Source organism: Sphaeramia orbicularis, chromosome 22 (assembly GCF_902148855.1).
Source record: "Sphaeramia orbicularis chromosome 22, fSphaOr1.1, whole genome shotgun sequence".
Classification (NCBI taxonomy): domain Eukaryota; kingdom Metazoa; phylum Chordata; class Actinopteri; order Kurtiformes; family Apogonidae; genus Sphaeramia; species Sphaeramia orbicularis.
Window position 1 is genome coordinate 39,047,619 of NC_043978.1, and position 16,320 is coordinate 39,063,938.

The window sequence follows — 16,320 nt, forward strand, 5'->3', positions numbered from 1 at the left end:
TTCAACATTGCAGAACACTGTAAACTAGAAATGTAAACTCTGAATAAATGAATTAAAAAGAATGGAAAAAAAAAATCTGATGATAAATATATGAGTGAAAACCATGAATAAATGAATGAAAAAGCAGAAATATAATCAGTGTGATGTGAGACTGTACCTTTGCAAGATGATCAAATATTAAACTATAAAATACTGTCACTATCAGTCAGAACATCATTTCTCCAACACTTTTTCCATTATGCTACAGTTGTTCATTACCTAGTTCAGTGTCATCGTGTTAGTAACTGCTCAATATGGGAAATGTGAATGAGAATCAGGGGGTAGGACTGGATAAGCAGTGGCTTCTTCCTACTCCCTTTCAAGCACAACAGTTGTTCTTTTACTATTATTCTATTTTTGTTTTGTTTTAGTATTATTATTATTATTATTATTATTATTATTATTTTCCCTATGTTTAGTATCTTGTTTGTGTCTGAAATCAACTATACTAAAATATTTCTATTACAATCTGATGTTTTTTGTCATTTAAATGTGGATGTTTTTCTTAAACATTTTGTGGTTAAAATTCTCCAAACTTTATGCGTATCAGAAACCATATTTAAATCCTCCACAAACACCTCATGGAAATGTGTCCTAGTTTTTACCTGTTAAAGAAACAACCGACATCAGTGGACTGAAGCTGAAATCTGAAAGGGTGTCTTTAGTTTATATACACTGTTATACTGTACACTACACAAATGAATACAACAACAGGAAGAACATGATTAATATACGAGTGTAAGAAAGAAGAATTTTATGAAATTATATAAATTAAATAGAATTTTTATTTAAATGGGTCATATTTAGCTAAACCCTCTTTTATTTGTCTTTGGTTCATTTATTTGTGTATTTGGACCCTAATAGTTCAAAAAGTTTGAATTTGAACCCTCCAGGTGCTGCAAAGCTATCTTTATATTCATTTTGACAAAAATCGAGTGGATTTCAACAACCTGTTTTAATTCCTGCTTAATTTGTTACATCTATATCTAGTTACATCACAACATTTGCACATATAAGGTCAAGACTTTTCACCATAACTGTTTGTCAGCAGCAGCTGTTGTAGTAAAAACTGAAAATATGTCCAAACTTCAAGCCAATTACCTAAAATGTTCAGTTATTGGTTGAACAGGACAGAGCAGCACAGCCAACAACCTGGAGGGGGGGGGGGGGGGCGTGAAGTGGCTCATTTGCATGTAAAGGGCCAGCGCTCAAAACCACTTTTCTGGTGTCATTACTCAGAAATAGGGTTGAAGATGGAGCTGTGGAGTTGAATGAATGAAGAATTCAGACCCAAGCAGAGCATTTACAGTTTATGTAGACCCCAGAGAAAAGTTTTCAAATGTATTATTCCATTAAAAAAAAAGAAAAATATATATCGAAGACTCTGCTCATGGCCACCATGCTGACCAATAGAAATAAAGTTTTGCTGTGACATCACCAGAGATGATCCAATGAGAGCTGAGGAACAGAAGGGAAAAACAGTTGGGTGTTGCTTCTTCTGCTTCAGTCTGAGGCAGTGGCTGGTGAAGGCTGACAGCAGTACTCAGCAGAAGGAAGCAGACAATCAGACGGCAGCTTCTCCTCAAACATCACATCTGTTCTACGACAAAGTGAGTCCAGCTTTTACACAAACACATTAAACATCTGTTATCAATGCTGACGCAGTGTTTCCGCTGGTGAAGTTTAGCCGAGGAGCCACACCATACATGTCAAACAAGAAATCATCACCGTCACATTAGACTTATTATACATATGTATAATATATAATATATAATAAATGAAAGTTTACGATGTTACGAGAAGGTAGTGAAAACGTAATGAGAGATCAGTTTCACTTTCACCCCCCCATGTAACGCCCCCTAAGGGGTGCTAAAACTGTCAACATTTAACTTTTCAGCTTTTTTTTTTTTTTTTTTTTTTTTTTTTTTCTTATCATTCATTAGCACAACGTTATAATCTGCAGGAACTAATGGTTTACTTTCACTACAAAGCCTGTCTTTGTAATTGTAAATAAAGAAACTTAAGCTTAAGACAAAAAAGAGTAGCACTATTTTTTCTTATTGCATTTCCTTTAAATTATTTTGACAGAAAAAAATGTTGACTCAAGTAGACTTACGTTTTCATACAAAAGAAAGTACACAGATCCAATTTAACCGTTATTACATTTATTCACACTGTCATTTCCCATCTGTAGTTCTAGACAGACAAAGAAATAACAACAAAAACATTACATAAATTATGAAGGACAATCCTACTGTCGTAAATAATAATTAACAAATGCAGTGCCATAAACAGTGCAGTACCACTACAAAAAATCATCACCGTCACATTAGACTTATTATACATATGTATAATATATAATATATAATAAATGAAAGTTTTCGAAGCTTCAGGAGGAAGTGAAAAGGTGATGAGAGGTCAATTTCACTTCTGCTTCTACAGTCATGGATGCTGCTGTAAACATGTGAAAACTTTACTTATGAAAGTATTCCTCAGGCCATCAGCAGCTGGACCTGTCTCTGTTCATGGGCTGTGGACATCTTTTATCAGCTATCAACTATAAACCACAGAAATACGATCTGTAACACATTAAAATGGCATGAAACAGTCGATGATGAGTCGAGATGATTTAGTTGTTTATGAATAAAATCCGTACATTTGTGTTTCTTTCATCACACTGCTGCACTTTTATGATGTGTTTATCTCCATCTGCCGATGACTTGAACAGAATTATTCGAATGGGAGATTTGTCCTACTGCTGGGCACAGGGCCCTGGCACCAGTGACCGATGAGCGGTTCTGCTCGGATCGCTTAGGGACCGTGTGCAAAGTGCTCAAACGCAAATAGTGGGAAACAACCTTTTGGTGAAGGAGGGACATTTTAGTTATTTCTTCCTCAATAGCTCCGCCCACAAGGGGATAGGAGGGGGATCGGAGCAACAGACTCGTCTTCATCTGTCTCATGTCTGATAGTGGTTCAGGGTTGTGCTGCTGAGCTGCTCCTCTGTCATCAGTAGACTCTGCTCTCCCTTTCACACTTCATCCTGTTTCCCTAGACTCGCCTGCACCTGGATCACAATAAAAAATAATATCTACAGACATTTGGACTTTTACTTAACCGATTAAGATATTTACGTTGGCAAAATATGCAGGCTTATTTGATATTACTTTATGCTGTTGCCTTTCAATTGTGGGCTTTGTGTATTTTCTGTCTCACTTTTAATAATAAAAAATAAAATAGGTCTGGACTATCGTTTGGGTATAGAAAGCGGTTTTACTGGAACTAATGCTTGTTCACACAGTCTGTTCCAACAGCTCACCTTTTCCTTCCATCCTGACAGGAACAATCTCCTCATCACTACTGGCTCCTGGCTCTGCTTCTGACACTTAAGCAAATTTTAAAAATGCTCATAATTCTCAGCACAAATCTTCTATTTTGCAAAGCCTTGGTGTCAGTTTCATTCATGTAGTGCTGAATCATCTAGCATCTCAGAGCACCTTTTATATTGAACAGGCCTACACCATACTCTTCGTTGTAGCCTGTTTATTCTAATAATCTTCCCTCTCTGAGCAGTCCTACCTGCCCACTCTGGACTTGTGGGCTCATGGCTGGTGTCTGCTGCTGGATCTGCTTTCTGACTCTGAGGAGCTACAAGACAAAGTTTCCCAGTTATGTGGCGTTGCATCATACTATTATTTAAACTGCATAATGTTATGTTCCACGCCACAATGCCACACAATTCACTGACTCGATAACAGGGCCGGACTGGCTAATCGGGAGGACCGGGACAATTCCTGGTGGGCCGGTATAATATTTAGGCTGCGAGGGCCGGAGTTCACTTTAAATATATATTTAATATTTTATTTATTTATTTTGGGAGGGGCGGTGTTCAGTCATAGTACTGGGTTGATCACGTAAACCGCAACCGCTGTTCCTGGGCCGCCACCCCCTCTACTAGCAAGCTGTTGTTTTTCTTCCTTCGTTTTTGCAGACACACCTTGGCGTAACATGTCCTTGCATATGGTTAGTAGCTCTATACTGTAGCTGTAGAGCATATACGATCTGTGCTCTGTAGGCTGTGGATGGTCAGCTGTGTTTGCTGTTTGAAACATGGGTAATAGAAAGAGCAAAGGTGGTGTGGAGAAGCAAGAATTAAAAAGAGGAAAGCTTTTGAAGCAAGCGCAGCCAAATGTGCTAAAATCAGCAACTTTTTTCACAGAAACGACCTCCCGGTTGGAAACAACTAATGAGGACGATGAACCGGGTAAACCACCTTTAAAGCTAGTTCATTATCGAGTCAGTGAATTGTGTGGCATTGTGGCGTGGAACATAACATTATGCAATTTAAATAATAGTATGATGCAACGCCACAGAACTGGGAAACTTTGTCTTGTAGCTCCTCAGAGTCAGAAAGCAGATCCAGCAGCAGACACCAGCCATGAGCCCACAAGTCCAGAGTGGGCAGGTAGGACTGCTTATAGAGGGAAGATTATTAGAATAAATAGGCTACAATGAAGAGTATGGTGTAGGCCTGTTCAATATGAAAGTTGCTCTGAGATGCTCCAGGATGCAGCACTACATGAATGAAAATGACACCAAGGCTTTGCAAAATAGAAGATTTGTGCTGAGAATTCTGACCATTTTTAAAATTTGCTTAAGTGTCAGAAGCAGAGCCAGGAGCCAGTAGTGATGAGGAGATTGTTCCTGTCAGGATGGAAGGAAAAGGTGAGCTGTTGGAACAGACTGTGTCAACAAGCATTAGTTCAGTAAAACCGCTTTCTATACCCAAACCATAGTACTGACCTATTTATTTTTGATCATTAAAAGTGAGACAGAAAATACACAAAGCCCACAATTGAAAAAAATTAAACAAATGCATCAAACTAATTTTAGTTCAGGTTCGTATAAACCAATATGATCTAAAGTGAGTCAAACCAGTAAAATACTATCATAATAACCTATAAATAATGATAACTACAAATTTTTCTTTGTTTTTAATGTAAAAAAAAGTGAAATTACATGAAAATGATTACAATTAAAAACTATCCTTTGACTAAAAATGTGAATAACCTGAAATGTCTTAAGAGAAGTGTAATTTTAACAATATTCTGCCTGTTACTAAATGTTTTGTGTATTTGTAGATTCACAGTGATCTGTAAATTGTAATGCACATGTTTAACCCATAAAGACTCAAACCTCCACCTTTAACCTAAACCATCTACTGATGGAACTGTTTAATATCTGTTGATCCACTAATCCTATCAATCCATTTAAATAATTGGTGTAAAATACAGTTTGTCATCTGAGCTTTAATGAACATCTGCATAATCAGTGAATTAAACACAGGAAAATACCAGATTTTAACTGAAAAAAAGACAGAACACAGAGGATAATATTACAATAAATGGTGATAATTCACTTAACCTCCTAAGATCCAGCTATGGGTTTTCTGTCCACATTTGTGGACAAGAGTTTCACAACTTTAAACGAAAAAAAAAAAAAGAAAGAAAACTGTCTACCACAAAAGGACGTTCCATAAAAATTTTAAAAACTGCATCTGAAAAAACTGTTGCGTCATGATGTTTCCACTATAGGCACTTATTTAATAAAAAAAACAACAAAAGCTTGTACTTGGCTGACATTTCCTGGGTCGTAGGAGGTTAAATATAGAGAAACATTCATTTAGGAACTGACACAAAAGTAACACTGGGTCTTTATGTGTTAAATAATAAACTGAGGTATAATATTGTTAAAATTGCACTTATTTTTCTTTAGAAATGTACAAACTAAAAGACCAGAGTCCATGTTATTGGTGTTTGATCTTCTAACATGTTTCTGATGTGACCTTCTGGCTCATGTCTTTCAGCTTCCTGTTGACGTTTGTTGTATGATGGTGGCGGCCGACGAGGCGTTGGAACAAATGTACTCATGGATCGAGCAGAAGGAGCTTAGCGCCAAGAAGCTGCAGAAACTAGCCAAAGAGCTGAAGTGCGATAATTTTGAGGTGGCGGGCAGTACAACGGCGGTGGTGGGATGTGTGTCCCTGATCGCAGCAGGCGTGGCCATGCTTTTTGCGGGTGGTCTCGCCGCTCTAGTTGTGGTCATTGCAGGACTTATGTGTTCTGTTGTTGGCACCACCATAAATATGAGGACCAAGATCACCAAACACATCTCATCCTCCAGCACCTTTAAAGAAGCAACGGAAATAGAAAAGAAGTGCAACCATAAGGCAGAAAAACTCCAGCAGCTGTTTGAGGAGCTGAAGGCCCAGAGTACATCTACGGATCCAGACCAAAACGACCAGTACGTCTTAAAGGAACTGTTGGAAGCCATGGCCAGAAGAAGTGGACTGACTGACATCAACCCCTCCTTTCTACTTGACGACCACATCTTTAACTTGGGTGGACAACACACATCCATGAAGCTCAACCCAGTGTTGAAGATGCCCGCCATCACTGGATTCATGTGTGTTCTGAGCTTTTTCTCCTTTGTACCCAGTGGTAAAAAACTAAACTGGAAGTTATCGACCATCGGATTGAAAACAGCCGTAAAAGGAGGTGCAATGGTGAGATGAAACACAGGCCCAACACCTTATAGAGTCTAAACCAGGGGTGGCAAACTGATGACCAAACCAGCTGCTAAAAGGTCCGATCCTGCCCATGGGATGAATTTATGAAATGAAAAAATTACACTGAAGATATTAACAATTAATGGTGTTAAAATCATTGTAGTTCAGGTTCCACATTCAGACCAACATGATCTAAAATGGAGCAGACCACTCCAAACTTTCTTTCTTCTTTCACAAGGATACTCATGTTTTAATGTATTTATTTTTAATGATTTTATAGTGTTTTTTATGTGCATGCTATTTTCCTTTCATGCACCTTAACAGGGATGCCATTTTCTGATAAAGACAGTCATTCATTCATTCATTCATTGAGAAAAATGTAAATGTCCCAAACAACCTGTCTTAAGAAAAATAAATATAACTTTAACAATGTTCTACCTGTCACTAAATGTTTTAGATCCACTGTGATCTGTAAGTTGTATTGCACATGTGTAAATGATAAACTGAGGCATAATTTTGTTAGAACTGCACTCATTTTTCTTAAGAAATTTCAGGTTATTCATATTTTATTTGTGGAGGGATAATTCATAAATGTAAACATTTTCTTTCTTTTTTTTTTTTTTTTTTACAGGTTATTTATAGGTTGTTGTGTTATTATTTTACTGGTCTAATCCCGTTGAGATCATATTGGTCTGCAACCTGAACTAAAATGACTTTGACAGCTCTGGTCCAAAGGAACTTCTGTACTCCAATAGAAGTACTGATACTTGTGTGCACATAAAGTGATAAAAGTAAACTTACTGATTGAACTTATTTTTCAGGCTCTGAAATGTCCTCAAGGTATAAAAGTCTAAACTTCAGCTGACACCATGTTTCTAAAATCTAAAAAAAAAAAACCTGATATCTTGGTGACATCAGTTCATCAGCAAAATGCATTCTAAAAAACCGCAAATCTGAGGAATCTCCTACATGGAAATTTTGTTTTATTAAATTGTGATTAATTTCTTAATATTTGTTCATTTTGTTGATTATTTTGTATATTTTTGTCCATTTTGTTTCTTAATTTTGCCCCCATTTTGTTGACTATTTTCTTCATATTATGTATGGATACACCCAACAACACCTGCAGTTGTGGAGATGCTCTGACCCAGTCGTCACCGTTACAGTATGGCCCAAAGTCACTTGGTGTCAAATATATCCAACCTAGTGAAAGGTCCCATTGCAATGAGATAATTAATATTCTGAACATTTGTCCTGTCAGTGGACATGATGATCAGATTATCTGTATGAATAAAAACAAGTAGAAATCTGTTGTGTTCATACAACATCCTCTAACAGTTAATAATGGATGTTATATAGATGTGTGTGTCTTCATTAACAGGTTGTGGGCGGAGCTCTTGGACTGATATTTTCACTTCCTGAAGCGATCAAATCCTGGAAAAAGTTCACAACAGGAAACCATGTGACTGAAGCCAGTGAATCTCTGAGGAAAACCTCCATGTCATTCCTGAACGCAACTCAAGCAACGAAGCTTGAGCTGAATGAAATCAAGTAAAGTATTGAATAAATGATTATCTGGGAAGAGAAAAACCTGTGGCAAAAGTTTGGTTAATCAGACAAAATAAAAACTAGAAGTTGAAGATGACAAGTACTGAAAATAAAACTAAGACTAAATGTTTTGTCAGTTTGATATTGAGACTGTTTACATGACCATAAAAGTCCAATAACTGTTAGTAATACTATGATTATAATAATCAGATTTGATGCATTTACATGCACTTCAGAAATACAATAATCGATAAACCCTTTTTAAACCATCTCTTAATTTGGTTTCTACTGTACTTATTTGAGTTTAACTGTGTTGAAGTCTCTTTTAACCATCCTTTAGTTGGGTTTAGCAACTTTTAGTTTTGCCTTATTATCTTTTAGTTTATTTTTACTGGCTTTACCAACTTTTAGTCTGTTTAAATCAATTCTGAACTTTAGTCATGACTTAAGTCATGTTTAACCATCTTTTTTCTGGTTTCTGGTTTATTTCATGGTTTGTCGGGTTTAACCATCAAATAGCTTGTTTTTGCCACCTTTTAAATCATCTCTGAACTTGGCTTTATTATACTTTGGTGTAGTCCTGTCAAGTTTAGTCTGCGTGGAAAAGAGCTCACAGTTGTGATTCCAGTTTTTGTTGTACGAATGATTTTGTTATTTTCATGGTTATTTTTTCAATCTCAGTATGAATTTTGGCATGTATTTGTTATTTGTCAATGTTTGATGATGACTAAATGAGGCTTTAGTGCTTTTCGTAACTGGCTAGTGTTGATAAATGGCATCATTTTTGTCTTATCAATATTTCACTTGTGAGTATTTGATTCAGCTTTTTATTAGGGACCGAGCCCACGGGGACAGGCCCACTCACTTACTCACAAACACGGGCAAAGGCCCTATTGTATTTTGTTCATTTTTTATTATTATACCAAGATGCAATAAACTGGAATTTGACCCCCTTAACATGCTCAAAAACTCACCAAATTTGGCACGCATGACAGATCTGGCAAAAAATTTGATAAAACTGAAAAATTAACTCCGTAGGTACCAAAATGTGCTCTCTAGCGCCCCCTAGATACCCTAGCAACCAGTAGGAATGTCGTAGAAACATGAAACAAGCAACACAATTTTTTGTCTCATCGAGCCCGACAAATTATACACTGATACCCATGAGCTAACTCCAACAGGAAGTTCGCAATTTGCCTTTCAAAGTAAAATGCTTGCCTACAAACTTCCAGTAGGAATGTCATAGATACATGAAACCAATGCCAAAAGTTTTGGCGCATTGAGCCTGAGATACGATGTACTGTTATGGATTAATCGCAGTGTATTTGAGAAGTGGTGCCTCACTGAATTGAACTATTAAGTGAATTTAATTGGCTCACATGTCTCATCCATAAGAGCCATGTGAGATGGACATGCACATGCACACAGGGAACAAAATGCTGACAGCTGATTGGCTGAAATCTTCCTGCTTCAGAGTGGAGAGGCTTTTGTTTTGCTAGAAAATCTATAAAAAAACTCTTCATAACTCTAACATTTCTAGGGTTTCAGTGACAAATTATACATCAAAATGAAGGAAAAACTCTTTTCTTTCAAAGACTGTTGCTATTTTAATCTTAACCTGTTTAGTTTTTGATCTACGGCCCTCCAAGCACAAAGACAGACAATTTTTCTCTCATTTACTCCGATGTTAAATTTCTTTCACGAACATGTTTGACTAACTTCACATTCGTACAATCACTTATTCAGTTCTAACTTTTTTTCCAACATATTATATATCAATACTTTTACACAACTTTCCACAAGCCTGACGTTCAAAAATTTTTGAGATAGGAGGTACGGTTATGGATTGACGTCAGTTTGTTTGACAGGGGGTTTTGTAGTTAATTTAACATGGACACCCATGTCTCCTCCACAGGTCGTTAGTGGTGATCAGGAGCATCTGCCATGTTTCTGCTCCCCTAGCAACCCTGTAGAGCCCATAGCAACCGTGTGTGTGTGTGTGTTTGTGTGTGTGTTTGTGTGTGTGTGTGTGAGAGACTACTACTACTACTACTGCTACTGCTATTACTACTACTACTACATCTAATACTACTACTACTGCTATTGCCAGTACTACTACTACTATTACTGATCCAACCTGCATAATATAAAAAACTGTTTATAACTGATTCTCTCTCTCTCGCTCTCCCTGTCTCTCACACACAAACACACACACAGTAGGATTTTTCAAAATAAAAGCCGTATTATAAATGTGAAAAAACATAAAACTGCCAAAAAACCCCAAAACAAAACAAAAAAAACAAGAATGGGTGGAGGGAGGCGTGACCAGTAACAGGTGGAGGCATGGGAGGCGGAACCCAGCCAGAGTGCGAGGTCCCACCCAATGCTGCTTGCAGCTTTAATTTAAATTTACATTTTCTGTTCTATTTTTTTGTCCTAGGTTGTAGTTTTCCTATAGTAACTTGTTTTAGTAACTAGAACAACTGCAAAATTAATTGAGAGATTGTGAGATTTAGAAGAACGTTCATTAGATACATTTTTCTGCTATTTTTGTTATTGATCTTTCAGTTTATTTCCAGTTAGTTTTATGAGTTTAGACATTTTTCAGGTTTTCTGAGTAAATTCTTGATTTACAGACGGACACACATAGACTGATTTATAGCCTGATCCTTTATCAACTAAACCTGCCTCTTCTTTCCCTTTACACAGAAAACCTTTTGACAGGTTGAGAAAAGTGAATCTTTGCATTGAAAACCCCCAGAGGACCTCCACCAAGAAAAAGCTGCTGATCGACTTTGCGATCAATAGTTGCTACGATGAAGAAGTCAAACAATGGCTGAGAGAAAACCGTAAGTCTGAGGCATTCTTCATTTTTGTGGACATTTTCAATCTGGTGGAAAAAGAGATGAAGAAATATGATGAAGAGGAGAAGAAAAAGAAGAAGACACCTGAGGGTGAAATTGACATTGTGTTCGTGGCCCATGGATCCATCACTGAAGCTCTGATCCCATCCAGGTGCCTCCTTCCATCTCACAGCATTAAAGATGTTCTCCTGTATTCTCCATGGAACTGCGCCATCGACAGTGACGCAGCATATGGTATCGCATCAGGAAGAATTCTGCCTAAGCACCGCGAGTTCTACTGCCAACGCAAAACATGTTCAATACCTGATTCCGGCCACCAACCGACCAGACTGCCCAAGGACTGGAATAGGATGGCGAATACCAGAGGTGGATTGATACCAAAAATCATGGTCAGCCCTGTTGGAAAACCCTCTGACGGTGCCTGGGAGCGATTCATGGTCCTCAGAGATGCATTCAGCATTTCAGACAGGAGGCGGGTGGTCATCCCATTCATGCTGCCTGGAAATGTGGATGCTGATGTGCCCTTCTTCGTGTTCACCTTGGCTCTGTCCGCCGTCCTCTCCCTCACCAATCTCAAGGCCACTGTCCATCTCTCAGCTTGTCTCAGTAAAATATCAGAGGACACTGAGCTCGATGTAAACTCTCTGAGCAATCAGTATTCATACACGATTGACAAAACATTCATGTCATGTTCAAGAGACGTGTTTCCCATAGAAGACCAAAGAATATACCGACTTCTGAGAGTGGTGTTCGATTAGAGATGGGGTCACTCTGAGGGGGTTTATTCCATAAACTGTCCAAATTACTGCAAAAAATATCAATGAACAAAAAATACAAAGCAACTACATATTGTTGGAAATTGTAATCAGAACTGACTTTAACTGGAAGTCGACACAAATACAGACCCAGACAATAATTTCTTCAACAAGCTGACAAATGTATTAGTATTAAACAGATGATAAATTTAGCCGGAAAATAAAAGTAGAAAACAGCATAACAGTGGTTCACTTCACTAGTAGAAGTTTGAAAACTTTCAAACTACTCAAGAATATGTAAGACAGTTTCATGAACCTTTCAGTGTCATTTTAATATCAGAGACCTGGATAACCCCTGGAAAGAGTGGAGATTTTGAATGAGGTGGATATGAATTCCTTCATTCAGACAGACTAAATATAAAAGGTGACGGGTGGCGCTGTTCATTAAAACCCTTTCACGACGATTGTTGCTCCGGCGCTACAGTTTGCGCTTTACGGCATTCAGATTATCGTAACTCTCTGAACCGTTTGCGATATCCACAAAATTCAAATGAAAAGCTGAGATTCTGAGCTTTCCAACGTTATATAACAGTTTACGGTAGAGGCCTAAAATAGCCTGTGGGGGAGGGGTGGAAGTGAACTGAGCAGTAGTGATGTTCGATACCATGGATTTCCTTTCTGATCCGATACCGAGTAAAATTCAGGCTGGTATCAGCTAGGGCTGCACGATATTGGGGAAAAAAAACTGGCGTGATTTTTTTTTTTTAACCTGGCGATATATATTGCGATATGAAAAACTATTCAGGAGGATATAACAGCTGTGTGGTGCCGATGTAAATGGTCAAACAAATTTGTTGTCACCTCTTGTTGTGGCAACAGGTGCAAGGCATTATCAACACAGAACACATGTTTCAATATCATCGTCCTTGTAGCCAAAATAATACCAGATAACTGACATTGCTTTTCTTTTTGGCAACAAGTCTTCCTTTTCAGTGATTTTTTTCTTGTCCGTTGCTCATTTTTCTATGTTGTCACCACCGACTCACTCCATGTGCAGGGGTGTGGTCTGCTTCAGCAAACTGATTAAGAACGACTGTGATTGGTGGATCGCTACACGTAGTGTGTGTCAGGTACCCTTGAAATTAGATGAAAACACATTGAGGTCATTTGCCTCCTACATTACAGCACCTGTGGTGTGACTATTGTACACACGTACATCGTGATGACGATGGTCAAAGAATATATTGTGCCGCACTAGTTGCGGGTGTGAAATTATAGAATAGACCCGATGATGAATTTAAGTTATTCACTCCTTTCACAAAGTTGCTTAAGTGCCTTAAGTTTAAAGCTGTAGGAGACTTTTGTCCCCAATTTTTCATCAAATCTGTAAAACCTCAGTCATAGCCTAAGCATCATGAATCTGTAAATCTTTCTGTGATTACTCACCTGAATCTCTTCCCTCACGATGAACAATTTCGAAATGTCATCCACCATAAACAAACCATGTGTTTACAAACAGAGCTGGGAGGTAACTTGGGCATCTTCGGAATTTAGTCACGATGAAGAACACACAGTCTGAACATGTGGTGTAATTTCCAGAAAATTATTTGCTCCTATTTTGTATATGTTGCTCACGAGATGAGTAACACAGTTAACAGCTGTATTTTTTTCATTCCCGACGTGCGCGCGACGTCAGCGTTTGGACTAATCCTCAATGTCGGACATTGAGTTGAATCTCTTGTTCAGAGTCACGCTTCACTGGTAACTTCAGGTGTGGTCAATAGCCGATATAAAGGCAGCAAAGAAAACACTGAAATATTTTTGCCAGCTCAAAATGCCACAACTTACAATACAACAGAGAGAACGTGCCATTGGCATTTTATGCGCAGGTCTGAGCTGTGGTGAAGTCGCTCGCTGTCTGCGCTGTCATCGCAGTACAATCAGTCGTCTGAGTTCCATGCGTCGTCCCTGAACTGTTTGAAAGCCAGAGGTGGACACACACTTTCAGTTTCTGAGTACCTGTATTCAGTGACTGAATAAACGTGTTAAGTTGATCCCAATTTGTCCACAATTCATTCTTTCATGACCAACGCTTCCCTCTTTAATATGAAGGTAACCCCAAACCAATTAATTTAATATATCTCCAAATATACATATTATTCTGACCCATGTGTTTTTAATGGTGCTAAGTATATTATATAACTGTATGTATCTTTATATATATACAGGGTGTCCCATAAGTCTCCATACATAGGAAAAATAAATGTTTCTTGACATAAACCATTTTTATTTATATCATATGCTCTATATGACTGCCATTTTGTCGGGAACACATTTCAATGCGTGTCCTCCACTGCTGAAGAACTATAAAGAAGAAATATAAAGAAATACATGTTAGAACCATATATGTATTATGTCTCCTATGTATGCAGACTTATGGGACACCCTGTACACACACACACACACACACACATATATATATATATATATATATATATATATATATATATATATATATACATACATAATGTGTGTGTATGTGTGTGTGGTTGTATAGGCAGAGCGCTAGCCAGGGCAGAAAGAAATGCTCTGTCTGTAAAAGATGCAGATTATGGAGGTTTTTCTCCCAATGAGGGGCTCTGTCTACTGTCAGACAATGCTACAGAGATACGCAAGCCAAGAATGACTAGAAATAACTAAAAATAAGAGGCTGTAACATGGACACAGAATGCTCTAAACAAACAAAAATGTTTGGGCACATGTACAACAACTGAAAGTCTATTTCTGTAATCTCTAATTTTGTTTTGAACATTTACAGTTTTTCCGAATAAATATGATTAAAAAATGCAAGTCTGTTTTTTTGTTTTTAAACATATGATAATGGTAATTAATGGCCCGATATTGAAAGTTAAGTTCTTCCAGAAAAAAATGCATAAGTAGTGACAAAAAAAGCTGTTTTCTGTCACTTTTCTTGCATAAAAAACAAACTAAATATTTAGAAATCCAGGTGAACTGAAAGCAGGTTTTAATAGGGTTTTCTATTGTAAAGTTATTACTACTTTAACACCACATTTCCTCATGAGCACATTTTCCATTAAAATAAGTTCCATCCCAACACCCACTGCTGCCGATGACAAGTGTGATTAACTGAAAGAAATGCAGAGAGCCTTTAGCCTTATTCTAGAACAATAGTGGAGGATGTTATTAAACCTATCTCCACCTCAGGCACAGCACTACTGAAGAGTGGAGATAACACTGGCTATGTAAAACTACACACTGTGCACAAAAATAATCTTTAGAGCGACCTCTGAGAAGAGTCAGATTTAACCTGTCACAGAAGCAACAGCATCATGTCAGTGCTGTCCTTTGGGGTCAGGCTGTGATAGGAGTTGTTTTTACTCTTAGAAGGTTTATAAACTTCTTTCAGTGTAGACAACTCCTGCTGCAGAAGCAACAGAAGTTCACCAGAAGTTCACACATCCATTGAACAGGTGATTGTTTCCTCCATAGCAGGTGATTCAATCTATAATTTGCAAAATAATAAGGTATCAATCATTACACAAACACTAATACTATTTTTTCTTAAACCATTTGCCACTAGTCACTTTTCCATTTGGACAACTGCGCAAAACTTTACCAATACTTACTAAATGTCAAAAAAACATATGTAATGACGGTTCTTCCATTAAATTACAAATGCAATGATTTGTTTATTTATTATCGTGAGATGAAGCGAGAAGTCATTCTATAAACATGGCGACGAACATAAATATGGTGTTGATTTACATATATATTTATTATTATTATTATTATTATATATTACCCCTGTATCCTGTATTAAATTAAAAAATGATTAGGTTTCCTGGTGTGTCCACACATACACCCACATTTCTTCTATTCTTCAGTTGTTGTAATGTCCGTCAACATCCATTTTTTTAATTCACCTGACTCTAGTTGCGAAAAAAAGGTCTTTCCATTGCACTTTTGCATGATATACCATATGTGCTACGCCCGCAAAACCACCTCTTGCCAGCGCAAAAACTTTTAATCGAAAAATGAAACTTTTGGCGAAATTGTCGTTTTTCCATTAGGTAAATTTTTATGCGCAAGTTATATTTGCGCAATTTGACGGTCAATGGAAAAGCGACCACTGTTAGCTTTCTATACTTGGCACCATTTTATGTAAATAAATAATATTGCAGACAGAAAAATGCTAACACTGGTTTTACCTCAAGAGGAATTAACCTTCTATATTCCAATAGTTGAGTCTTTTTAGTGTTAAAGTAAACTGTACCAGCTCAATGCATATTAGATCCTTGCTAAAAGTGTGATACAGTAACATTTAGCAGTAGAGTTATTTTTACTGGTTCAACAACTGTCAAAGAAAAATACATAATGTTATGATATGTGAAATAATTTGTATCTTACCGGCCGACAGGATGTAAGCTATTGTCGTCATGTGGCCTCTGGCGTCATTGTCGTCGTCTGTTACAAAACTTTCAATCTTCTTCTTCTCCGAAACTACAATTCCAATTGACTTCAAACT

General features: G+C 37.4%; 1 protein-coding gene across 1 annotated transcript; it reads left to right on the forward strand.

Annotated features, from left to right (window-relative positions):
• The first annotated feature begins 1,559 nt into the window (after positions 1–1,559).
• LOC115414317 (uncharacterized) lies at positions 1,560–12,505 on the forward strand. The gene is made up of 4 exons (XM_030127617.1): positions 1,560–1,649; positions 5,906–6,604; positions 7,989–8,158; positions 10,865–12,505. The coding sequence occupies exons 2-4, from the start codon at positions 5,927–5,929 to the stop codon at positions 11,775–11,777; spliced, it is 1,761 nt and encodes a 586-aa protein (XP_029983477.1). The 5' UTR covers positions 1,560–1,649; positions 5,906–5,926; the 3' UTR covers positions 11,778–12,505.
• The last annotated feature ends 3,815 nt before the right edge of the window (positions 12,506–16,320 follow it).